Source organism: Fusarium vanettenii (genome assembly GCF_000151355.1).
Source record: "Fusarium vanettenii 77-13-4 chromosome 1 genomic scaffold NECHAsca_1_chr1_3_0, whole genome shotgun sequence".
NCBI lineage: Eukaryota > Fungi > Ascomycota > Sordariomycetes > Hypocreales > Nectriaceae > Fusarium > Fusarium vanettenii.
In genome coordinates, this window is record NW_003315881.1 from 3291589 (window position 1) to 3317421 (window position 25833).

General features: G+C 54.7%; 5 protein-coding genes across 5 annotated transcripts; 1 reads left to right on the forward strand and 4 right to left on the reverse strand.

Annotated features, from left to right (window-relative positions):
* Nucleotides 1-2600: 2600 nt before the first annotated feature.
* NECHADRAFT_75297 (uncharacterized protein) lies at nt 2601-4581 on the reverse strand (the record flags this gene model as incomplete). Its single annotated transcript, XM_003054458.1, has 3 exons — nt 2601-2685; nt 2760-3742; nt 4462-4581. The coding sequence occupies 3 exons, from the start codon at nt 4579-4581 to the stop codon at nt 2601-2603; spliced, it is 1188 nt and encodes a 395-aa protein (XP_003054504.1).
* A 1027-nt stretch (nt 4582-5608) lies between these two features.
* On the reverse strand, nt 5609-7423 carry NECHADRAFT_31115 (uncharacterized protein; the record flags this gene model as incomplete). The annotated part of the gene is made up of 1 exon (XM_003054459.1): nt 5609-7423. One exon carries the CDS (start codon nt 7421-7423, stop codon nt 5609-5611), a length of 1815 nt encoding a protein of 604 aa, XP_003054505.1.
* A 962-nt stretch (nt 7424-8385) lies between these two features.
* Nucleotides 8386-10249, reverse strand: NECHADRAFT_98942 (uncharacterized protein; the record flags this gene model as incomplete). The annotated part of the gene is made up of 2 exons (XM_003054460.1): nt 8386-8507; nt 8560-10249. The coding sequence occupies 2 exons, from the start codon at nt 10247-10249 to the stop codon at nt 8386-8388; spliced, it is 1812 nt and encodes a 603-aa protein (XP_003054506.1).
* An 801-nt stretch (nt 10250-11050) lies between these two features.
* Nucleotides 11051-13464, forward strand: NECHADRAFT_90352 (uncharacterized protein; the record flags this gene model as incomplete). Its single annotated transcript, XM_003053754.1, has 3 exons — nt 11051-11489; nt 11550-12480; nt 12537-13464. 3 exons carry the CDS (start codon nt 11051-11053, stop codon nt 13462-13464), a joined length of 2298 nt encoding a protein of 765 aa, XP_003053800.1.
* Nucleotides 13465-15199: 1735 nt separating this feature from the next.
* NECHADRAFT_75301 (uncharacterized protein) lies at nt 15200-18022 on the reverse strand (the record flags this gene model as incomplete). The annotated part of the gene is made up of 5 exons (XM_003054461.1): nt 15200-15414; nt 15542-15599; nt 15660-15840; nt 15919-16953; nt 17343-18022. 5 exons carry the CDS (start codon nt 18020-18022, stop codon nt 15200-15202), a joined length of 2169 nt encoding a protein of 722 aa, XP_003054507.1.
* Between the last annotated feature and the right edge of the window lie 7811 nt (nt 18023-25833).

Genomic DNA, 25833 nt, shown 5'->3' on the forward strand with positions numbered 1-25833 from the left:
CCAGAGTTCTGTGCAAGCCCGGACAAGAGTCATCTGCCCCTGGCAACAAGGGAACCTGATACGAGACGAAGCTAGGAGCAGCGGACACCGCCATGGCCCCGTCGAATCCACCATTGACTAGGTCGTACCATTCCACCGGATACCACTACTACGTATGTGGTTATGTCAGGCGACCTAGCAGCAAGACGGCGTACGAGCGAGTGCTGGCGTCTGGGTTTCGTCTGCCACGACCAACATGTTCGGGGTATGTTGGTGATTGAGCAACTCTGCTCGTGCCGTCAGGAAGCGAAGTGAAACGGTGCTTGTGGTGGTAACGGTTCGTCCTCAGTTGGGGAGGATGACCTAGGAGGCAGAAGCCAGGAGCCACAGCGACGGGTGGACTGGCCTTGGCGACGGATCTGCCTTCTGCATGGCTTGCAGGAGACGGTTCAAAATCGGTGCCTGAGGACTGCGATCTTTGACGCTGGCTGGCTCCTCGCGAACAGGGGGGGCGTAGAGATTGAGAGGACGTTTATCGCAGACCGCTTCAGCCCCTCCAGGACAGGGGGTCCCCAACCAACGCATGCGCAAGATGGACCTTGTACATGGTCTGATGGTTCCCCAATACCACCTCAGGGTTTCCTCCGAGTCAGCAGCTTGATTGCCAGCAACAGTTTGCCCCGGTCCATGAGGATCGCTTTACATGGGAGGGGGTCGAACGGCCGAAATTTACCTGTCACGCTGATTCATGCACGACGGGCTCTAACGCCATAGGCGAACTCGTCTCCCCCTCCCCAGTCACGCTCCCCTTCCCTTCCCTGACACGACGAGACAGACTCCGCCAATTCCTCCCCGAAGAGCTGAGGCGAGATGGCTGACCCCTGCTCGCTGTGCCGCACTGGTGCAATGCCTCGTCCCAAGCTGTCGGGTCCAACTTTGTGGGGTCCACGAAATTAAAGCATGCCGGCGGCAGTTGGGGGCAGCGGCCAGAGAGGGCATTTGTGAGATTCTGCTCGCAAAGCTGGATGCCCGTGCCTCTATTGCCATGCCACGAGGCGCTGCCTGCATGCGCATTGTGATGGAGAAGGCATCTGAGAGGCTTTTATGGTAAGCCAATGGCACATGACGGAACAGTACAACTCACCAACGATGGATGAACCCGAGTGCGTGGCATCATGAGCTCGCTAACCTTGGAACCAACAGACCCGATGCTCGCTCGCTGACTGAGTAGGCTACTGGACTGGACTGTATCACATCCGTGGGATGAGATGGAAGTCAGCCTAAAGAAGCAAAGAGCACCCCATCCCATGTCTATACTAGGGACGGCTAAGCCGCATTCTCACTCTCGTTGCACACACACAACACAACACGATGGATGCACACGCACACTATCCAACCCAACCCCGACGACACACATGGACACACGCGCACATACAACGAACCCACTAGGCTACTGCACTTTGCGGCCGACGCAACAACGCGCCGGTGAGAATCTCTCTCTCTCTCTCTCTCTCTCTCTCTCTAGCAGCAACAAGTCAGCAACATCAGAACAGGCAGGGCAGGGGTTGCGAGTGCTGATCTTGCCCATGTCGAGAGCCAACAGCTTCCCAACAGTCGGTGGCTGCAGATTCCCAGCCCCCGGGGGCCGACCCTAGACTGCGTCCGCTTGTCGGTTTCTTTACTTTTTTTCTGCCCTCACTCTCCTTTGTCTCTCTTCCCACGACGACGGACCAACAGCCCTTTTGTCACCTGCCAGGGTCCATGTCATGGCTGGCCCACAGTGCTGCTTCATGTCAGAAGTCAAGACAAAACACGAGATGTTTGAGCTGTGAAAACGACAACCAACATACATGAGATCCTGTGACACACCCTGCCTCTTACGTCACTTGGTCAGAAATAAAAAAGGACAGAAACCCGAGTAGGCTTTCCAAAACTAGTTGGTGAGCCGCGCTGCACTGGACTGCACTGCCGTACTCCGTATAGCACATACACACGCGGTCAACAATATTGGGGCTGTCATTATCTTCTTGTTGGTCAGACTACGTACAGTACCCATTGATCAGCCTAGGTACTGCTCGCCTCGCTATCGCTCACTGCCCTCGCCGGCTTCACGTCAGACAGGGCCAGACAAGGCAAGGCAAGGAAGAGACATGGGAATGTCATGAGCTTGTCGCGGCTAAACAATCACCCCCTCCCCTAGGTAGCTAACGTGTTCTCAACGCACTCTAGTTGCGGCCGGGCCCGTAGCCTTCACACCGATAAAATGAGAAAAAAAGAGCAAGAGATAGAGAGAAAACATGCACCACGTATGTAGGTGGCCTCCCGTGGAAAAATCCCGATACGGTCCCAGTCTGTTGGCCGCAACGTGCAGCACCTGCGGCCTCCAGTTTCGCCCACTCGCTCACTGACTGCATCTGCATCTGCTTATGCGTGACCTGCGGCCCAGCCTCAAGCCTCACCCACCATTCATCATCAATCCCGTGCTGCTTTGACCGAGATTCCTCTCCCCAAAGTGCTTTGTTTTGGTGTTGGTCCGCCTTGCGCATTTTTGACCTAGTCTCAATCTAACCATGCCGGCCATCTGGCAAGCCGCCCTTGAATCGTGACATCCATTGTCGGCCCTACCACTCGTATTCACCGGTAGCCTTGTGGAAGACATACTCCTTCCCGTTGACGGTCAGGACACCGTCCTTCAGTGTGCACTTCCTATTGAGGTTGTTAGTAAACAAACAACAAAACAAACCCCATCATGGGCATGATAGGGAGGCAAGGGTTTGTACCACTTGTTCTTGACCCGCTGAACCTTGTCATACATGCAAAGCATGATGTTACCCAGACCCTCGTCATCCACATCGTCGTCGTCTCGGTCCTCTTCAGGGTCGTCCAGGTCCGAGTTGATGGCATCTTCATCCTCCTCCTCGCCATCATCACCTCCATCATAGGCAGCTGGCTGCTTGCCGTTTGCACTACGTGACTTTGAGGCCGAACTGTGTCTGGTCGCTTCCTTGAGGGGTAGCATCAAGCCACCGCCTTCCATAGACTTGGCCTTGGCCAAGATCTGCTCATGCAGCATGCGGTCAATCTCAACTCGGCCAAGCTCGCGCAGGTCGCCAGAGGCCCCCCGTTCCATGAGAACACCCTCGAACTCGTCGGCATCACCCGCGCCATCTGTCTGGCCGTTGCGAATATGGGGCTGACCATTGGCAGGTTGTTGTTGGGCCGTGGCAGCGGCCATCTGCTGGCGATACAGCTGCTGCTGATGCTGTTGTTGCTGGGTCAGGCCTGGCTGCTGAATTGGCTGCTGTTGCTGGGGAGCAATTCCCTGCTGCTGACCCTGTTGTGGCTGCTGCTGCTGATGGAGAGCGCTGATTGAGCCAGCAGCTCGCTGTCCATACTGAGCCTGTAGTTGTTGAGCAGCTCGGTTCGCTGCCACGTTGTTCTTGTCATTCATGTTGTTGTATGCCTGGTAGGGCATAGGGTTGCCTTGCAGGCCGGGCTCCTGCTTGATAGCAGGTCCCTCTGTCTTCACATAGGGGGCATCTGGCTTGACACCATTCTGGGGCTGAGCTTGGGCCGGGTTCACACCGGGTAGAGAAAGACCCTGAGGCACAGGGACATTGAGTTGTGGTGAGAACTGAGCCTGCGCGTGTGTAGGGGCCGCTGATGTAGGAGGAGGCGCAGGTTGAGCAGGAGGTGGGGGATCAGGCTTGGGATCCCATGGGAACCGGGCAACGTCGAGTTGGGTCAGTTTCCGTTGCCATCCCTAGAGTTGAAGCCATGTTAGTCAACTGATGCAACCGAAACAAGGCAGAGAGTGCAAGTCTGAATAGGTGCAAGCAAAGACAAGATGTTGTGTGTTTGTGCCTGTGCATGTGCCTCAACCTCATTCTGTGCTTCGCCTTGTCTCATCAACTTTCCTCTGGCAAGGCAGACAAAAGAAAACGAGAATAGGCAGCAGCAGCGTTTGATAGGTTGTGCAATGTGTGATGCCTGGTGGTGCAGGGCGATGCAGGCCAAGTGGGTTCGTGATAGGACGAGAAAGCACGTGAAGTGGATTGTCTTGTGAGGGGTGAGGGGATTCGGAGCCAAAGAGTCCAATCAGAGGGCGGAGGCCGATAGTGGGAGGAGTCACAGGGCGAGGCGCGGCAGGGGCTTCGGGCTTAAAAGACCCAAATAGTGCTGTGTCGCCCCCTCCCGTAACCCCTAACCCGCCATCTCCCTCCGCTCGCTCAGCGCGACCCTCGGCGCTCACCCGCCCATCAAAACGCCCCTCATGAGGTCTTTTGTCCAAAAGCCTGACAATGCCAGCTGCATCGCCGTCGTCGCTTTCTCTTGAAAGACGACATACTTGTCCTGGAGAATGGAGAGGAAAGCATCGGCCGCGAGGTTGTTGTTGAGGGCCTCCCCATCTTGGGTAATGCGAACATCGAAACAACAAAACAAACTCGAGGCAACAACATAGTAAAAGCCTGTCTATCTTACCTGTCGCAGTTCCTCCAGCACTGATTCCTCGATACCGCTCTCCTCGAAATCGACCCGCGAGCTGTTGATGACCTCGTCGATGATGGTCTGATAAACGTTTCCGACCGCTTGGTTCGACATGCTTCCGGTATCGGGCTAATGCTGCCGACGGACACGAGTTTGTGTGGGGAGAAACAAAGAGGACTCTCGACTATCCGTGACTCAATGCCTTTTGTTGATGCGCCGCGAACTCAGAGTTGTCGGGGCTGCGCCTAGGCAAGCAGCAGCAGCACAAGGGACTTGGCGATGGTGCGGCGGCGGCGATTTGACGGCGCGACAACGAGAGGAGTGTTCCAGAGAAGCAATTCAATCCGCGCGATAGGTAAGATGTAGCCGGACGCGCAAGAAAGAGTGACAGAGCAGGGCGCGATGTGCGACTTGCTTGATGCTTGATAATCGAATAGACCGTGACCGACGTTGGTAGTAGACGTGCACTTGACAACCAACCAACTGAGAAGCAAGCAGAACGAGTTGCGACAGAAGAAAAAGCACTCTCGAAATGACCAAATAGATCAAGACTGGAGAAAACTAGGATGCGCCGCAGAGAAAGGGATTCGTCGGCCGCGTCGCACGGGGGTTCGTAGACGAAGAGAGGTTCTTGTCTTGTGGCAGGTTGGAGTGCGCCTTTGTGATGTGCAGTGGGGAGAGTTGGTAGCCTCTGGTAGAATCTGGGCTTCAACAACTGCGTTGGTCCCGGGGCTGACTCAGCACCTACTAGGCTTCTCAGCGGGCAAGTGCCAGTGGAGGCAGGGCCAGGCACACCGGGCACCACCATCCATTCACTGAGGTGCACCCAACAGCCGGCAGGTGCCACTAACAGGGCTGAGTGCCTGGAACTGCTCAGCCATTCATGGATGGAAGCGCAATACAGGCCTGATAAGGAAACTGAAAGACATTTCTTTAACTTGAAGCTTTTGCTCTTGTCTTTCTTTTCTCATTACTTTTCTCATTCATTCTTACTGAAACGTGGTAGCCGAGTGGAGTCTCGTGACTTTACTTTGGGTCACTCAACCTCAGTTCTTGCAGTTCATATTCTAATTAAATACAAATAAGGAAATTCTTGTAAATCTTGAAAGTCTGTAAATCCCAGCCGGTCTCGTAAATAAATCTAGGCTACCAAGCGCCTAAGAGGATGTGCCTCAGTGTTGAACACAAACTCGTCCAAGTTGATGAGATCGGGGTTGCTGAAGATGAGGTAAAAGTACTTGAGAGTCTCGCCCATCCAGAAAGACTCCATCGAGTCCACCTCGCGCGGCTTCTCATCAGGCACTGTTACATCCCATACAGCCGTGTTGGCCAGCTCTGTCTTGGTGGCCTCCTCAATGGCCTTGAACATGGTCCACGCGTGTTCAGCAAACTCGGCTTTGCCTGTCACACGGTAAAGCATGAAGACGCTCTCGATGGCCTCGGGGCGTAGGATATATCGGCGGTCCGGGATCTTTGTGAAGCCTTTGGGAAGATGCTCATCTTTGATAATCGCATCCACCTGTGCCATGTCGCTTTCCTGTATCTTGGCCTCCTTGAGAACGCCCTCCTTCCATCGCTTCTCATCCCATTCACACGCCTCTTGGCTGGCGCAGGGGATCATGTAAAAGGTCTCAGGCATGATTCCGTGAGGGAACGCCTGGTATGTATAGATGCACCCATTGGTGAGCTTGACGGCGGCATCAATGTCCTGCTCGCGGTTGAACAGTCGTCCGCCCAGCGCCATCATGCCTCCAAGGAAACACACCAGATGCTGGCCTTGGCTCTCCAACTCCAGCTGAATCTGTCCGTCCTTGTTCTTGGCATGAATCTGCCCAGAGATGAGAATGTCATCGTTCTCTGGTGTCATCGGCCGGAACAGGTTGTGCTGCAGTGCTGTGTCCATGGCCTTCTCGTACATGGTCTGGTAGATGGGCAGCTGGCCACCCATCATAGCAGCCATCTTGGGCAGATACTCGTACACAGAATCTGCCATCGCACCAAGAGTATAAGTAGAGCCCTGGTTGAAGACCTGGCTCTTAGCATCCACAACCACGGGCCATTGACCCGGCAGCATCGTCGAGCCTTGCTGCACGGCCAACAGGTCCATGATAGTCTGCGACGCGTCAAACCACTTAGGGTCGCCCGTCAGTTGTGAGAGCTTTGTAAGCTCCATGCACAGGCTACCAATCTCAGCGAGAAGAACGCCAGCACCGGCAATTTGGTCCTTGCCCTCCTTGGCGGCCTGGAAGTTCCAGCGGGCGATAGGCATGTGGTTGGGAGTGTCAAAGGCCTTGTAGATCATCTCGCCAACCTGGACGGCCTTGCGCAGGAGACGCATGTCACCGCTGAGCTCAAAAGCAGAGAGGAAGCCTCCGAGATAACGAATGTTGGTCTCGAAAATATTGACTTCCTTGAGGTCTGTCTTGGTAAAGTCGATCTCGTCGACGGCAGCAACCGCCTCGTTGAACTCATCCTTCATGTCCATAATCCACAGCGAGTCCAGGGAATCAACCAGAGTAGCGGCCCAGCCGCCAAAGGGATTGGTCTGGCCTCCGGATACGGGGCTGAGCTCATCAGCCATCCACGCGTGCTTCTTGTACGCGTTCCAGCATCGTGTAAACGTCTCCTTGACTGCCTGCTGGCGCTCACGGCGTAGCTCGGCGGCGCTCACCGTGAACTCGGGGAACGTGGCCTGGACCTTGGGGAACTTGACGGGAGCAGCGGTGGGCAGTGGCTGGAAAGCGGAATGAGGATAATTGACCTTGACGGAGCTCCAGAGATAGCTTGCATCCTGGTCGGTTCGCCAGAGCGAGGCCTTCACGGGCCAGCCGTGGTTCTGAAAGCCGCCGGCGCTGTAGTAGCCAGGTCCAGGGGCCTTGCTGGTCCAAAAGAAGAAGAGGACCAGCGTCATCAGGCCGCCTATCAAGACGAGCCCTCGTGTGCGGAACAGCAGCATGGTAAAGACTCGTTTTGATGGGTGGTTTGATGGGAGAAGAAGAAAAATAGCTTGTTTGGGCTTTGGATTCGAGACGGGAACCTGAAGGGAGGGAAACCAGGGGGCGTCCGTCTCCCGAAGCTAAGGTTGAGCGTAATCTCTCCAGGGTCTGGCCTTAGAATAATCTAAACTCCGGCTGGGCGAGTTTCGAAACTTTCCAGGGTGCATGCAGCCCGTAGGCTCCGCCCCCACCAGCCGCTATCACAGGCCATACACAGTCATGACGCGCACTGCTGCATTGTTTACAGTTGAACGTGTAAGTTTGAGTGTATTCAAGAGCTCATCAAAGAATTGGATGAGACTTTAGGCGAGCCAGTAGATGAGTTGGTAAACGAGTAAGTAGCTAGCTAAGAGAAAGCACAACTCATCCCTAGGTAGGTAGTTATCGGCTAACTCTGGCTTATCATGTCGAACTTACACCTCACTCCAGGACCATGGTATTCAGTGGCAGCATACGCTATGCGCACAGCTAAAGTATTTATAACCAATGTATTGTCTTGTGTGGTAAACTATCTACTCAATGTCGCGGTCTTAATCATCTTTGTTACACTTTAGCATCTGGTGTCTTCAGCTCATTGAAGCCCAAGTCAAGCCCATCATGTCACAGCATTCAATCAACGCGATATAAATCAAAACCATGCTCCTGGTATTTTCAATTCCAAAGACAAAATTCAATGCACCTATTCGCCCAATCCCAATATTACCAACACGATTCCTTAAACTCCAACAATAAACAATTGCCAATTTGTCGGCTTCCATCATAACGGTCATGACCATTCCGTTCCGTTCGTCTCTACGTGGAGAAGCACTTTCGTACCACGCGTACAAGGGCAGGCAAACGCCCAAACTCCGTGCTTCAAAATCCAGAGAGACCCAGATACCAGTGAAAGATCATACCTACCTGGCCCAGTGGGTACTGGTGCTTATCGGATAGTCATCTGCTTGGCCATGGAGGCCTTGCTGGAGGCACCAGAGGCACCGATGCCAGCGGAGGCACCAGCCTTCTTCTCAAAGATCTTCCAGAACTTCAAGCTCTCATCAGCAGCTAGTGACATGTTAGCAAAGACTCTTCTTCAAGGATTGACAGCTGTTCTTACCAGCAGTAGCCAGCATCTGGCCGTCGGGGCTCAGGCTGCTGTGGAGGACTCGGCTCTCGTGGGCAGGGATCTCGACAGTTCGGACGAGAGTAGGGTAGCTCCAGATGCTGAGAGAGTTGTCGGGGAAACCGCTAGAGCTGACAATCTCGCGGTGGTGGGGGCTCCAGCGGAGGGAGGTGACCTGAGAGCCGGTGTCGATGCTGTTGACGCGAGCGCCAGAGGTCGAGTTCCAGAAGTGGATGTGACGGTCATAAGAACCACCGCCAGTGGCGAGTAGGTTCATGTTCCAGGGGCACCAGGCAAGAGCCTTGACGGCAGCCTTGTGGTTGGTCTTGGTGAACTTGGGAACAGACAGAGATCGAGCGTCCCAGATGGAGACGAGGTTGTCGTTGCCGCCAGTAGCGAGCTGAGCACCATCGGAGCGCCACTCAAGACCGCAGACCTCAGAAGTGTGAGAGACAAGCTCAGCAACCTTGTGCTCGGCGATGCGGACATCGTGGTTGAAGACGAGGCCGCTGCGGGCACCGGTGGAGAGAAGGTGCTTGTTCCAGCCCATGACACCAACGCGGGTCTCATGGCCGAACATGCTGCGGATCTTCTGGCCCTCAGCGACATCCCAGATCTGAACCTCACCGGTTCCCAGGCCAACACTGACGTAGGCGCCATCGCCAGACCACTTGACACTGCTGACGTAGGTGTCGGGGGTGGTCTCAAGCAGGCAGCTCACACTGCCCTCATCGGCAGACCAGACGTAGACGTTGCGCTCAAGACCAATGGCAACCTGGTTGCCGGAGCTCCAGTCAAGAAGGTTGAGGTAGTAGTCGTCGACCAGACCGGGGGCATCAAGGACACGCTCAGGGGCGGTAGCGATGCGGCGTCGCAGCTGGGCAGAGCTGGAGGTGGCAGACTTGAGAGGTCGGTTGTACTGCTGTCGCAGATCGATGGGCTTGGAAGACTCAGGGGCGGCGGGCTTGAACTCCAGGATACGGGTGTTGAGGCTCACGCCGCAAGCGTTGGCCAGGGAGTCTTGGTAGGCAACAGTGTTGGGAGAAGGTCGGGAGTAGTTGTCAGGCTCATCGTCGTCGTTGATGTTCAGGTTCTCGAGAGCAGCCATGGCCTCGTCAGCAGCAGTGGAAAGAACCGAGGAGGAGCTGTCAGTGCTGCTGCTCTTAGGTCGTTGCCGATCAGACAGATCCAGCTTGCCAGAGCCAGCGTTGGCGATGGCCGAGCTGGCGCCACGGTTGGGGATGAAACGGTCGCCGCCGTAGTTGAGAGTGGTCTTGGTGGGCTTGCCACGGATGCTCTTCTTGGACTTTGTACTGGAAGGGGTCTTGGTGTTGTTGCCGGTACCGGTAAGAGTGAAGTCAGAAACGCCCAGCTCGAGAGCCTTGCGGGGAGTCTGAACACCACGGGCAATGTTGGACTTGGGGGAGTCCCGGTGCGAAGCCTTGGAGGTCGATCGGGCAAGGTGAGACATGAGGTTGCCGCCATAGGTGGAGCGGCCGTTGACCCTAAAGTCATTGCTGGACTGTCGCTCGGGGGTGAAGGGAGACGAGTTCAAGTTGACGGGGACATTGGTCGATGTCTGTTGACGAGGAGAGGGAGTCAAGGGCATCCGTCCGCCAGCGGTCCGGGCAGAGAAGAGTCCCTTGTGGGACTTGATGGGGGTCGTCACAGCTACGGAAGCCATTGTGAGGACTGTGAGGTAAGCAGTTTCAAGAGACACTAGCTAAAGGTTCCTGTTTATTAGTATTCTTTATCGGGATCAATGATCGATAATATCGAAAAAGACGCCTTCACAAAGATGCAACGAAGTCGGAGGGGCGATCAGATGGCCAAGGCGATAAGATCTAGCGGACTTTGAAAAATTCTTGTGGAGAGCAATGGATGAGCGTTTGAGAGTGAAGCACAAGGCTTGCGTGAGCGATGAGTATGAGAGAAGATGTGAGGAGGAGAGCGGATGGAGTGTGGTTGATAGTGAAGAGAGAAGCTGTCCAGAGGTGAAGCCATCGAGGTCTTTTATTTACTTTGAGCCCCACCATGCGTCTGTCCGGGCAACCAGTTTAAGTGACGTCGGAGTGAAGCTAAATCCGTTCCGCGCCCCGGAAACGCAACCGAACCAATCACGGCGACGCCAAGCCACGAGCCTTGCGCCGCGCCACAAGCAAGAGCCCACTCAAATTTCTCTTCGCTGCGGCGAAACGGGCCAGGCCCAGGGTCTCTTCGACGAGGCATCACCGCATCCCACGTCTCACGAATCCATCCACATCCACTCGACATCCACTTCCCTTCCCTCACCGACCGGCCGACCCACGAACCGAGATCGTCATCACCGACCGTATCGCGGTCGACGCTCCCTTCATCTCCTCATCCCTCGCTTGTCTTCTCTCTCCGACTGCTGGTCTGTCCTTCGCATCAACAAACCAACGTCGCGGCATGAGCAGGTAGCGCCACACGTCGCTCCCTCGGCTTACACTTTGCAATTTACGCCATGGCTCAACCTTCAACCCCCGGCCAGGTGCCGACCTCCATCTTCGGCGGGCCTACCCCTGTCGCCGGATCAACGCAGCCCGCCGGCGTCGCAAACCAGACATCCAGCTCTACGGCGCTTCAGCTGCACCAGACTGCCACGCCGCCGTCTGCGGCATCTGCTGCCTCGTCTGGCAATACCTACATTATGCCCAACTCGCCCGCAAAGGGCCGTAGTGTGGCAGATGGATACCGACCCAAGATCACCCGCACGCTAGGCCAGAGACCCGCCTGCCTAGTCAACGCCTCTGTGACGTATTGTGGGAATAACCAGATCTACGCCTTTGGTGGTTTTGATCAGTATACCGATGAAGTTTACAACCATGTGCTCAGGCTGGACCTTGTGAGCCATCAATGGAACCTCGTTGACAACTATGGCGACATCCCTGGCGTTCGAATGGGTAAGTTGCCTGCTGCCCCTCAGGCTTGTTTGTGGGGTAGCACTAACTGATCGCGTGCAGGACATACGGCGACGCTTTACCAAGGGAACAAGCTCTTGGTGTTTGGCGGCGAGAATGAACATCGAACCTACCTATCCGACCTGATCATCTTTGATCTCAAGACCGCTCATTGGACTCAACCTCAAGTGTCAGGCCCGATTCCCAAGGGCAGAGCGAGGCACGCCGCTGTCCTACACGAGGACAAGCTCTTCATCATCGGAGGCATCACGGGCCAGAACAACTACGTGTTGGATGACATTTGCTACCTCGACTTGAAGACATTCACTTGGTCCAAGGCATGGCGCTTCGTCGGACGCTTCGATCACTCGGCATACATCTGGGGCGAGAGAGTATGGGTGTTTGGGGGCCTTAGTGAGGACATGGACAAGATCAGTGATCTGTGGTGGCTGGATCTGAAAGGAAGCCCTCAGTTTGATTCGAGGCCGCAGGTCGGCATCTTCGATCGAAGCTCCCTTTCCACTCGAGCAAGCGGCTCTCCAAGGACGCCATATACCATGCCGCAGACGACAGCTGTTGGTGCTTCTGGATACGCCGCAAACTCTCGAACAGCGCAAGTGAACCCTCCATCATTCCAGCTCAAGTCTTATGCACCTCTCGCTCCTGGGTCCATATCGGCGCTCAAGTTCATGTCTGGACCATCAACTCCATCTCAAGGCTCAGGTATTCACTACCATGCCTACTCCTCTGGGACTCTCATCGACTTTGTGACGCCTGCGGCTACGATATCGCCGAGAGAATGCTCGCTCTCCGCCTTGGACCTGGGGACTCTTCGGTGGACAAAGCTCGCCGAAGGTCGAGAAATCTTCAAATCGGGCTATCGCTGGCACTACTGCACTATGAACGAAGATGGCACCAAGGCCTGGCTGCTTGGGTGCCCGACTGACCCTGCTGCAACCGACTTGGGCCCCAATGGCTATGAAGAGTATCTAAGGTAAGCAGATGTTGTTCATGGACCATTTGTAACAGTATCTCTAACCCATATCACAGTGACATCATGGAAATTGATCTTCGAAGATACGGCTTCCTCGGCGATCACTTGACGCCGGAGCCCAGAGCAGAGTCGAGGCCATCGGCGTTTACAAGGGGAACAGATCAGCCATCCAAAGGTCTTGGTTCGGATCTCGCAAAGCTCTTCAACCAACCCCCTGAAACGGGGAGTGGTACTGACTTTGTCGTGACTGCATTGGCTGGAGAGTATGAAGATGACGAGACCCTCAGCTCTGGACTCATCTGCGCCGATGGGCAGTCCCAGGACCAGAACTGGCTCTCGCCAGATGCGCCGACATCTCAGCCCATCCATGTGCACAAACTCATCTTACAGGCCCGATGGCCACACTTTGCACGTTTGTACAACTCGCAGATGGCCGAGTTTCACACCAAGAAGATGCATATCCCTGAGCCATATACAGTGGTCAAGGCCTTCCTCTATTACCTGTACACGGACAGCATCCGCGGCACATCAGACGCCGAAAGCGATGCGACAACTGCGCTCTCGGACGTTGCTGGCCTGCTAGTCATGTCCAACATCTACAACATTCCCCATCTCCGTCTGCTCTGCGTAAATCGCCTCGCCAAAGAGCTCGACGTTGACCACGCCTGTATCATCTGGTACTGTGCTGGCCTGGCCAACGAGGAGTGGCTTCGAAAGCGTGCCGCCAGCTTCTGCATGACGCACTGGGGCCGCATCGTCCGCACACAGGGCTTCCTCAGGCTTCCTCGCACCGCACTCGTCGAGCTCTCCCAAGAGATCGACATGGAAGGCCGTGTTATCGGCGGTGAGGAGCTCGAGTGGGGCAACATGAATGGCCGGTATGGCGACATGAGCCATTCTGCTCGTAAGGAGAGCATCAGCAGCAACCACACTCAGATGATCGAGTCCGAGGCCGATGATGATGATGGCATGGAGATGACCTGACGCCTCTATGCAAGCGCTGCCATGCGTATCAGACGCCTGTTATAACTTTATCCCACCAACCACAAAAGCAATCCTGCTGCACCCCACGTTTCACGAAACACTCGATCTTGACGACGTCACGCAAACGAAGGCCATTAGAGGCCCCATTTCCTTGTCTTTTTGTTTCCTCTCTTTTTTGTTCTTGCTTCCTTGCCTTGCTTCCCTGCCACTAGCATTGGCTCTTGTCCCCCCCTAACACACGCAGGGGGGGGGGGGTTCAGGCGGGAGTGGCACTTTCTGTCTCACTCCGCGACAGGCGAGCTAAGCTTTTTTGTCTCACACGCAGCACTTCCGGTATATGGGCGCTGCATCCGGTATGTCTTGACGGTATGGAACGGTATGGTATGGTGGTATATAGAGTCTGCAGGGGTCACGTTGGTTTTTCCTCATGTCAAATGCGGTGTTGGCCGGGCCTTGTTCGCTGTTGTTTTGGAAGCATCGCAAGGCGTTTGGTAGTCGTATCTGTCATGAAAGTGTGCTTTTTTATCATCCTACAAAAATAGATATAACAGGAAGCGGCTAGCTCTCATTAGAAACCCGTTCGACCATGTTCTCTGAGTGACATCTTCATTCTGGGCTTCTTAAACTCAACACGGAGTTGTTTCCAAAGCCGGCAAGGTTAGTATTCGCATGAAAGGTTAGTGTAGTTTCCAGCTTGGTTCTGTTTGCAGAAAAGCTCATGTCGATCACGGACATAGCGTTAGGCCATCCCTCGTCTTTCACATGGCAGACCGACAAGTCAACTCCAAGGTAGATGGCCTTGGCTAACACAAACTATCGACGGACAGGCGATCACGACAAGTAGGGTAAAGAAACAATCGATGCAATTCAAACCCTTCCCTGATATCTATTGCATAAACGTAAACTTGAACAGTAAAGTCAATCCCACCACGCCAGAGCCATACTGCCCAGTCTATATACATCATGGCGTCGCTTTTCGGTTTCTCGCTTCCGCTCCAGCATCGCTTTTTTCATCCTCCCGCTCTCATTCCATTCCCGTCTCGATAATGACAGACATTGCGAGACTGGACTGCAAAAACCACCATCTCACCATGAGAGAGTGAGACTGGACAACAAAACAACGACCCAGCGTTCAACAACGAGCAGTAAATCAAGCAAAGAGCAAAACAAAACAAAACAAAAAACCACCGAGCTTTTCTTTTACAGGCGTAAACATCAAAGGCGTTCCCGGGGATCCATGTAAATGCCAGTTTTCCCAACCTGTCGTCTAGCTTGCAAGCATTCAACAACTTTTTCAACATAACTCAGCCACCAGCTTGTCATGAACAAGGAAGGACAAAAGGCCCAGACAAAAAGAGAGGCAACAATGTCCAAGAATAGGGCCATCTCCAAGAAGCGCGGGGGAAAAATAGGCCCAGGTTGATCGACGCAATTAATCCGGTGCCAATAGTCTTTAATCCTGTATGGGGGTTTGCCAGTCCGGAGGATAGATAAAGACCCATAAGAGAAACACAATGAGAGGCGTCGGTTGAAGAGTCGGGCGTTCAGACGGGTAGAACAAACCATTAAAGAGGAGTAAGAGAGACAAGCGCATATAAACAAACAAACATCAAACTTTTGGGGGTTGGGATTCGACAGCCTTGAGGCTGAGGACAATCTCCATCTCTGTCGTTTCCGGTGACTAGAGCTGCAAGCATCCTGATAACAGGTACCTTAACGCCTTTGCAAAATGCTATCAATCGGGGGCATAAAAATCAAGCAAAGGTCCAAAGGGGTATTGACAAGAAAAGACGAAAGCGACGCAGCATGATGTTGACCTCGTGATCCGGCACGGGTCCAAAGAGTGAGCCGGCGTCATGCTCGAGTTGAGTTGGTTCCTTAAAAGAGTGATTTCGTTCATCCAAGTGAAGTGTGCAGTGTAGGCGGGCAGGGCCTTGAGCGCCGATCGAGCTCAAGGCGCCATATATCCAAGTTGTGCCCTTCATAAATGCAATCACGTTGGATGGGGTCCCTCAATGTCAGACGGGCCGTTTTTATTGCATCATCTGGTCTTCGCCTATTCCTGGAAGGTTCATACCAGCTGCAAGAGCTTGGAGCTTAAAGTCTGGATTACACGGCAGAGAATGTGCCTTGTGCTGTTGGAATGCGTCAGTAGATATTCCAATATTTCAGCGAGGGGTTTCTGTGTAACTCACGTATTTCAAGCCGTTAAGGTTCTTGTAACGCTTGCCGCAGGTTTCACAGCTGAACGGCTTCTCTTTCTCCATGCCCAACGTTCCGGGGTAAGGAGCACTAGTCTCAGGGTTGACGATAGAAAAGGTACCGTCTCCATTCTCGTGCAACTGTTGTGTTTGGTGACCATGTGTCTTGTGGTACCTGCAATTCTGTTAGTATGCAGATTGGCCGGTAGAGAGACCCCTCCTTTGTCATCTCCAATTGTGAGGGACAACTTACTTGAGGCCGTTCTGGTTCTTGTATGCCTTTTCGCAACCAATTACAGGGCACTTGAAGGGCTTGTGTTCCTCAGGCATCATCATGCTCTGCAGGCGCTGCATGAGAAGCTTGTTGGCAGCCGGGTCGTTCAGTTGAGCTTGGTTGAGACCCAGCTGAGCCAACTGCGCCTGGATTGTGCGGTTGGCGGCCGGGAAGGTGCCGTTGGGGCTAAACAGATGCTTGCCGGGGTCGTTGATGCAGAAGTTGGAGTCGTTGTTGTTCTGGTTGCCACCAAAGCTCATATCGCCAATGTCATTCGTGCTACCGCCCATGGGCATACCAGGAAGATCCTCATCCAGATCCACCTGCTGGCCCCGGATCACTTGTCCTTGTGTGGTGAGTGATGGAGTGTTGACAGAAGAGACAGTCGGGTTGTTCTGCAGGCCGAAGCTTGCAGCCGCTGGTGTTGGTGGTTGAGAGGTTCGCAGGCCCTGGGTGAGGCCAGACGTGTTCATGTTGAGCTGAGGTCTCTGCTGTTGGCCGAAGAGCTGTCTCGTCTGATGCATCCGCTGGCTATCGTCCATCTCCATGGTGCCCACAGCATCATCCATCTCCATGTCTGCCACGGCGTCCATATCGTCGTTCAAATTGGATGTCATAGTGGAACCCATATGCGCATCGTGGGCACTCTGCTGTCCGCCCATCATCTGCATGGCTGAGCCGGGAGCCCTGTTCTGTTGTCCGAGCTGTGCGGATGAGGGCTGCGTGTTGCCGTGGCCCGGTGCTGCCGAGTTAGCTCGGGAAGTAGACATTCGTGGGGCACCGGGCATGCCCATTTGAGAGAACTGAGAGAAGGCATTGTTCCGCGCTGTATTGGGGCTGGGTTGTGTATGTGCTTCTTCGTAGTGCTGCAGTAGATCATGAAGGTTGGGTAGGATCTTGCCGCAACAGGTGAAATCTCGCATAAAGTTGGCTTCTAGCTTGGGTAGATATGAAGACGAATGGAAGCTCGGTGACTGGTGGGTACCGAATGGAGAGGTGCCTTGCATCATGATACTGCAGACCCATTATGTCAGTAAAGAGTGCTCAACGAAACGAGGGCTACTAGCTCAGGCGGGAGGGCGCATAGGTCTCGTAGGGATAGCGCATGCATCTAGCCCACCGGGCAGGGACGGAGCCCAAAGCCCAAAATGGCTCGCCGCATGAAAGAATCCAAACGACCGATTTTGTGTGCGAATGGCGGGGTGTAGTCACAAGTGTCAGGACGAATGAGTCCGCCCACCGCTACAAACCATGCCGTCTCGCATCGGTGGAAAGGATGCAGCAGAACAGAGAAAGCTTGGTGGTCGGACGATGAGTCCCCGAGAGCGGCGCTGAGAAGCCGAAGTAGGGCAATGGTCGGAGGACGAGGGCAGGGTGAGGGAACGTGAGTAGGAACAACTTACTCGTCTCTAACGAAGCTGCCAAAGGACATGCCGCCCCAGCTCATACCACCCATGAGGCTGCCGGCGAGGGATTCTCTTCGGTTACGGTTCGCATTGTCGCGGTTCGGATTGTTCATCGATATGGGCTTTGGGCCGGCGCTGACAAAAGAGTCCCGGCGGCCCATGGAAGGGTCGAGGGATGGTCCGGTGGTCATTTGGTCGGCGTGGTCGACACGATTACGGTCGACGAAAGTAGAATCGGGTTCAGCGAAGGGGTTGCTGGTATTCGGAGGCGACCAGATAGAGTGGCCGGCGAAGGTCGACTTGTTGGTGGTGATGGGGATGGGAATAGTTGGGGAGGAAGTGTAACCGAAAGCAGAAGGGCTGGCAGCAAGATAAGTAGCAGCCTCAGCAGTAGTAATAGTCCCGTTCGCAGAGCCAGAGGCAGCAGTAGCGGCACCAGAGGCAGTGTTAGCGTCAGCTCCGGTCGGGAAATGGCCCGTGGTAGGGGTCTCCGGCTGGGGCGACGGCGACTGCGTCAGCGAGCTCGAGTAGATGGGCGACCCTGGAGAGTCAGGGTAAGCAGCAACGGCGTCGGCGAAGTGGCTCGAGTCACAGGCACGGTTGTACCAGGCGTTAGCGGTGGCGGCGGGGGCGGCGGCCGAGGGGGCGAGGGCGGGTGGGAGTCTGGGTGCCCACATGCTGGTGGAGGTCGACGCACGCGGCTCCTGGGCCTTCGTCGTGTCGTTTGAGTTCTGGAACCACAAGAGTGACGTCCGCATCTTGTTGGCGATACCTTTGCTAAGGATGTGAGGGTAGGGGTGACGTTGTTCTTGTCGAGATGGACCCCAGCGTATTAAAGCACAGAACTATCCACGTCGAGACAACTCAACTCAAGGTGAATAGTAGCTGACGAGCCGCCGGTCAGTAAGACAGCCAGCTAGCAGTCGGCGGTACCTCACGAACTAGTCAGTCAAAAGGTAGGGCACTATTCCCAGGTACCTTTGCGCCGAGGTGCTGCTGTGCGCTGCTCTGCTGTGCTGTTCGCTGCGTCTGGCGTCGACGGTTCCGTCGAGACGGTGTGGTTGGCTTGGCGGGCTTGGTGTCAGGGACCCCAGTCAAACACTTTTAGGGCAGTGCTGGTGCTGTGTTGGACTGCAGCCGTTCAACAGGGACACCAAAGGGATGAACTTCGTCTTCGACGCAAACGGGAAACTAGTAGGAATCAATGTCCCTTTTATTCGAGCAGTCTGGCGGTGCCCCAAAGTGAATTTCGGACAGGATGAGTCAAAGAAAGGAAGGCTTATGTTTAGGTTGTCGAGATGAACCCGTGCAGCTGGCCTGGCTCTGCCGCTTTTTGGGGATCTCCCTCCGTTCAGCAGCAGACTATGCCGCAGAGTTACCACAGAACTTGACTGTTGCATCTGCCTATTCACAGAGAGTATTCGGGGCTCTGTGCTCAGGACCTAAACTCTTCCCGAACGATGTGTATTAATGCGTGGTCCGCAGCACACCAGGGGCTTCTTGCGTGGAAGAATGATGCCTGAGGTGGTGTAAGTGAGCGTTCGGCTGGTGACGCAAGACAGGCAGTCCTGGTTCCTGCTCCTTGCTTTCGTCCGACACGGTTGGTTGGAATATCCGGTGTGTGTGCTTAAGACTGATGGACCGCAGTGCAGATAGAGGAATGCGTGATATGTGTATGATGAGGGAAAGCTGTCAACTTGAACGCGGCATTACCACGGCCTAGGCAACTCAACAACGTTTGAGCCGTCAAGAGGGCCAGAACTTAGGGTCAGCCAGGATAGCCAAACGGCAGACGAGGATAACCTGGTCTGTACAAGATAATATAGCGTGCGGGCATAGATAGATCTGGAATCGAGAGGTGACGAGTGAACGTCAAGGCGATGGCCCATCCCGCAGTTGTCTTGACCCAGTTCAACTACCCAACCACTACGTAGTGGTACCTTTTAGTCTGGAGGACGATCAGATGGTGTTGGTGGGTTCTGCCTATCCCTGGTCAACGGTCTTTCTCCCATCGATGATGGCGCTCTCTCTGGACACCCCCAATCCGATACATACATCAATGCTGCATGCTTTTTCCGCTGCTGGGGTCCTGTCTTCCCCAGGTCCAGGATGGTTCAGGCGCAGCAGCATTAAGGGTCCAGGTCTCGGTCCCCAGGAGAAGGCGCAGGTGATGGTTCATGGATCACGGATGATGGGTGATGCGGTACGTACTGTAGGTACTGCACCGAAGACGAACAAGAGAAGAAACATGCCAGCCAGGGATCAAGACATGGCATGGATCAAGGGTTGATAACTTGGAGGAGGAGGATTGGGTGAATCAACCAGGGCATCGGCGGCTGGTGTGGGGGCCCGCGGCCTATGCTTGTAAGGCAAGAGCAACAGGCGCGCTCCATGGCAGAAAAGTGGCAGGTGGCAGGTAGGTACCAAGAGCTAGCTGGAGGTACCTTCCTTCAGTGCCTTCCAGCTCAGCGCTGCAGGTCAACCACAAAACAATGCCTCCTACGAGTCGGGCTGCCTGCATGGGTATCAACAGCATCCATCCTTCAGTTGCCGCCTCTCCCCTCTGCCATCAATTGAGCTTTGTGCCGCCTGTCAACCTCAGTTGTGCGCTCTCATCAACGACGAGTGTGAGTGAAAGTGGGGTTTCATTACAAGTTCCAGAAGCACTCTAACTGTTGCAACACCGGCAGATGCCGTTCTGAGAGCTTGGGGCGCTAATCCTGCCCTTTGGGAGAGCTGGCCCCTCCGTCAGGCTCTCGTGTTGGAATCTCTGTTAAATGGGGGAGGTTTCCTGCGGTACCTGCGGCAGGCCACGAGTCACTCACCGCACGCCTTGGGGATAATGCTAGTGCATGAGTCGAGTCCTAACTATAGATCCTCGAGGCCAACGTGAAAAGGTCAAGATCCATCTCATTACCCTCGGGCTGCAGGTGGCATTACTTGCGGTGAGTGTAGGTTGTGTTTGGTGCACTGGCTGGTCTGTTCGTCAATTGGCTGTCTCTAACTGAAGGCATACCTAGGCGAGCGGTCGAGCTCATGCAGATACCGTGTTTCTTTTGGAGATGTGATCAAGAACCTGTTTTCGAGACGCCACAGCCGGCTACAACTCATGAGCATGGGCCGAGCAGCCTCGAAACTCGGTACCAGAGCCTATGATGATGCTCATGCTGGCTAGGACCTCCCTTCTAGTGCCGACATGGACCTTGAACTGGAGCTGCAACCACGAGCCAGTGGAGAGAAGAGAATCCAATGGTGGGAGCTGAGTGGATCAACAGAGGTCCACAGCCATTGCCAAGAAGTACTCAATTGCCTGTTTGTGCAACGGCATTCGACTTTCTATATGCACGGGAAACCATTTGCCGGGCCATGGCAATGAAGGCATATAATGCGTTCACGAGGAAATGAAAGCGAAGCTCGAGCCCTCCGAGCATCGGGGATCGATCGGCGAGCAGCCAAAACGTGGAAATGACCGGCGGCACTGGGGATCAGCGGCTATCTTCCATCTGGCCTCTCCTCTCCTCTCGTCCAGGTTCCGTTCCGTCACGTACAGTAGCGGTCGGTAAGAGGCACGGAATTAATTACGGACGGGTATCGCCCTGCTGGCAAGGCGAGTGGGCGCCTCGAGCGCCACGGCGCCTTAAAGGCTTCTAGGACTGGAGCCAATGCGGCGCTAGAAGCTCATCAGAAGAGGCCGGCCTGTTGCTCCAAAAGCAAAACAACGTGGGTAGCGACGAGAAAAGGCGATCACCAGTGGGAGAAGTGGGCCTTGAGCGGATGGTGCATCGAGGCTCTTGTATGGACGGATAAACGATTGGAGATCAGTGATATCATGAGCAAAGTAAGCAACTAAGGGAAGGCAGACAGACTGTGGCTCAAAGTTGCGTCCTTGCCTAACATCTCGACACCGTCTTCCCGGTTCATGCTCGAGTCATTTGGAATCAAGATGGATCAGGAGATAAAACAGGTTCTCAACGCCAGAATCAGCATCGCCGCGAGGTGATCTACCTATCATGATTCACTGGTCTTTCCACAAGCCGACTATACGGAAATGCCTACGCAACTTCTCGATATCGAAAGCCCTCCAAAGTCCATTTTCTAGACAATCTTCTCCACCAAAAGCTGAACTGTGTCTGAGGAGGTACTTGGCCATTCCCTACCCATGGCTGATATTAGGGACCAATGTCATTATCAGAAGCCGATCACGGAATTGCAGTGCCAAGCATAATCGCATGCCTATCACATCTCAACTACCAAGACCGCCGGATGGCACTGATGACATGCGTCTGTCCGCTCGTTGGCCAACCTGAGGGAGCTTCAAGGAAGGCCGCCTGTCCCTCTGCCCTTTTAGCAAGACATGGGAACACCACGTTTCGACTAGTGCAAAGCCCCAGATGGTGTACAGTACAGTATCTGGTTCCCATGCCGGTTCCATTGGCCCTCCAAGGTTCTTTGGCTGCTTTTGGTTGGGATTTGCGCGTTAAGCTGAACCCAAAACGTGGGTCATACAGGAGGTTTACGTCAACAAATCTTCATTAGGCCCAACATCGATATCCGGCCGAAAGTTACGGACGAGATGCACCCAACAACGCCGGATACTTTGCGCCTCTGCGCTTCGTGCATGAATGGAACGACTTGGCGTGTACTGTACTGTACGTACTGGGAGCGTTAACGCTAGCAAGTCGACATCACAACGTGGTCTCAACGTGCTGTAACCCGTGGATGCAACACACCGTGAGGCAGGCTGGCAGCGCAACACACATCTCGGTCCTTGTGATCTGGGGGTTCGGGAATCGGGACTCGGGATAGATGCGACAGAAAATACCCGTTCAAGATCTTGGTACCTTTTGGCCTTGGTTGGGACGAGATGTTAGCTCGGTTCGGACTTCAACTCTCAACTGGGATCTAGGATCTAGGTTCGAGCGACCCCGGGGGAAAGAGACAACGACGGCGGTGCCTGCCTCACTTCCCTCCTGCCTGGCGAGGAAACCTGGTCCAGCATCGAGATCCAATGGCATGCAACCCAGAAGCATCCTAGGAAATTCATCACACCAAGTCAGCCCATCCTTGATGTGCGTACAGACGATTATAGCGGCATTTGTTCACATCTGCAGTCTCAACCCACGATCGATATACTGAATCGAGGAGGAATACTTGGAGTCTCTCGCGTCCTCCTGCGGTCATCCCGCCACTTTACCCCACCATTGCTCGCAAAGCTCATGAGGAGTGCGGGCAGCAGGGTTCTGGGGCCCATCCCACGGGCAGGCAGAGGAACAGGGTAATTAAGCGACACTTCAGCTGCTGACCGAACACCTTGGCCGCGGCTCTCGCAGCGAAAAAAGAAGAAGAGAGGCCCAGACCAGAGCCAAAAAAGCAATCATCTGGACGCCTTCACATGGCAAGGACCCCTCCAACGCCGCCCCGCCACCCTGAGAATAGAGCTCTCCACAGAAGCTTCCCGTGGAAAACATGGCGGAGGCCACGGGGCTGAACAAGCATTCCAATCTCGGAGAACACGGAGGCTGCGGAGCATTCAACACGGAGAAGGTGCCTTTTGGGTCCATTGACACCCCCGAATCTTGATCCAGTCATAGACAGTTCCACGGGCCCGGTGCTGCCGCCGTGAGGAGTGTCATCAAGTCCCGGACGATCATACTCAAGTAGGTATGTTGCACGACAAAGCACAACAGGGGCGACACGAAGCGGTTGGCGGCTGGCGGTTCTTGTCACGAATGGCGGCCTCTCATGACTGTATGAGCAGTCACTTGATGATCCTCGATCTCCGCGACCTGGGGCTCGGGCTTGGGGATATGGGACTTGCTGGTCGGCTTCCAAGGAACGACAGCCCATCGAACCCCAGTCCTGGCCATTACCCCAGCTGCCCAGCCAGCCAGCCAGCCAGCATTAGAAGTATAGTCCAGACGACATAATGGGCGCTTGGTTGGTGTCCTGGGCGGTTATCACCGAGCGCTCGAGGCAACAGTACCAGCATCTCAAATGTCACTTGCCCAAGAGACTTATTAATTTACAACCGCATTTGGGCACCCTCCGTTCAAGCATGCCTCCCTCGGCCACAAGGAATCTCCTGTCCGTCTTGTCTCCGACCACTGATGGGTGGAGATTGTCCTCCGCCTCGTGCAGCATGAGCTGCCTGACTCGTGCCACAGTTACAGTAGCGTCCTCTCATTGTTTGAGCGCAGAACTGGCCCTCTTAGAGATCTTGTTAAACCGATCCAGGTACGCCACTACCATCCTCGAGCCTCACGGCCCCGTCCAGGCCTCCGCCGAGGCCGGTCCGGCTGAAAACTCAAGTGGGCTGGACTTGGGAGGATTCAAGGGCACAAAGGCACTCGGGACCCAAAAGTGGGCGCAGAAGCGTCATGGAATAAAGTGCCAAGGCGCTGCCAGGTCGCCCATTCCACAACAGGACAGCGATATGTCAGCCATACCGTAATCGCGTGCACGCTGATTCCTCAAGAACGAAGTCTCGACGACGCCGTCTCTAATGTGGAGGGAGCCAATGAATGGGTACCTATCGCTTCCCGAGGGAGTTAACTCGGGGGCTAATTTACGGCGTCTTTTGGTCAAGACGGGATCTGAACCGGTTCGCCCACTTTCCAAGCACTTCCCAATCTTCAGAAGGGCCATGCCCGAGCTCGCAGCAAAACTAAAGGCTACAGGACGTTTGGAGGTTGGTCTCGTGACCATCAATCAATAAACGAACGACGAGCGGAGGCTGCGGCTGCGGCTGTGAGTGATGGGACCTGCACAACCAACCAGAACCCAAGGGAATAACACAGTTCAAATCGGATCCGTTTGGATGCAGGCACTCGATTGAGCCTCTCGCAGCTCGCAGCCTCTGTCAATGCTACAGTACGTCCTAACCGTTGGAGTACCAATCGACAGTGGGCTAACGGCCTAACAGTCTACAGACAGTACCACCCACTTCGCTTCCGTGTGGGCGAAACATCAGTGGCCTTTTTTCGGCTTGTCCCCTCCACTCTCTATTGCAATAACCTTGAGGCTATTGTCGGTCTAGCTGCATTGAAACCTGCTGAAAGGCTATCAGCTTACCCTGCAGCTTGGGGTTTCTGAGACATGTCGCAGCGCAGGAGTGCCAAGTTGAAGCCCCATACTCTGTACAGCACCTAGCATTGGCCTAGTACAATGCAACCGCTGCCGCTGCCGTTGTTGTTGTCAAAGCCGCGGCGGCTAGCGGTGGCTGTCTTCTCGTTACTGTATCCCCACGTTGCGGCTGGATCATGATGACGCCGGGAGCTGCAGCTTTCTGGAGGTGCTCCCCCACGTCCTGACGACCGACGTCCAAGACATGGCGGCTGGACATGTGCAATCATGGGATTTGGAAATTGCATCACTGATGAGACTGGCGTCATCAAAATGGTGATGGCGAGCTACGCCATGCAGATACGCAGGGATCGGCGTCAACTAAAGCCACATGAAGCAAGTAGATTGGCATGGCAGGCCACTATCACGATGGTTGGGCCAGGTCTCTGGCGAGCTGCTGTCTCGAATGGCCTCTAGGGGGACGAACAAGTCCCTCAGGCGGTGCTAAAGAAGGTGTGTCTTGGGCGTCTTGGCAGATCTACTGGTTCCCATTAGGTGATGGCATGCATCCAAGCGAAGTTGGGCGGCTTGCATAGGGATGCGGCAGGCGGGTAGGTAGGCGTGGCAGGCAACATCGTCCTTGAGACGATCTAGAGGTGCAAGCCATCCAGCGGTGCTATTGCAGATCAGCTTTCCAGCCATCGAGGTGCAGATCATATCCCAGATGAGCCTGCCGAGGACGGAGAGGAGAGGGGAAATAAGCCGCAGTCTAGTCCAGACCACGCTTGGCACTTTCGAGGGCCAACATGGAGAGAGAACTAGGAGAGAGGACATCGATGGTTTCCCTCACGAGAAGCTCGGTACGATGCACAACTTCTCATGGTGTTGTTTCCGCACTTTGCTTTTTCGATAGGCGAAGGCGTCGGTCATGACACCCTCCATGCTTCGCGAGAGGTCGACAGTCGGCCTCTATTCTGGTCCACTCGCATCTGACAAGGCTCTAGCTCGCCATCGCTAAAGGCGCCAGCCGTTGAAACCGACAGTAGCTGCACTTCAGGTCCGGAAGTCGGCTGACACTATCAGCTTGGCTCGTAGCCGGTGTATCATGACTACTTCTGATATAGGGGTTGGGGGTGGAAACCCCGCCTCTCATGGCTACCTAGTTGACAACCAACGCTGGTGTTGACAACTGGCGCTCTCAGTGGTGGGCTCACATTCTGCCTTGTGGGCTCTGCTTAGCGGTCCTGTCAATTATGACGTGAGGGAGAGTTCCCAGAACGCTCGTTGAAGTGACCAGAGACGACTATGCTTGTTGGAATGGTAATCGTTTATCGACAAGGCCACTGCATCCTAAGAGCCATCTGCGAGCGGCCCTGCGAATGAGAAGGCGTTGTGCCATAAGACGCCTGATGGACGGGATTAATCG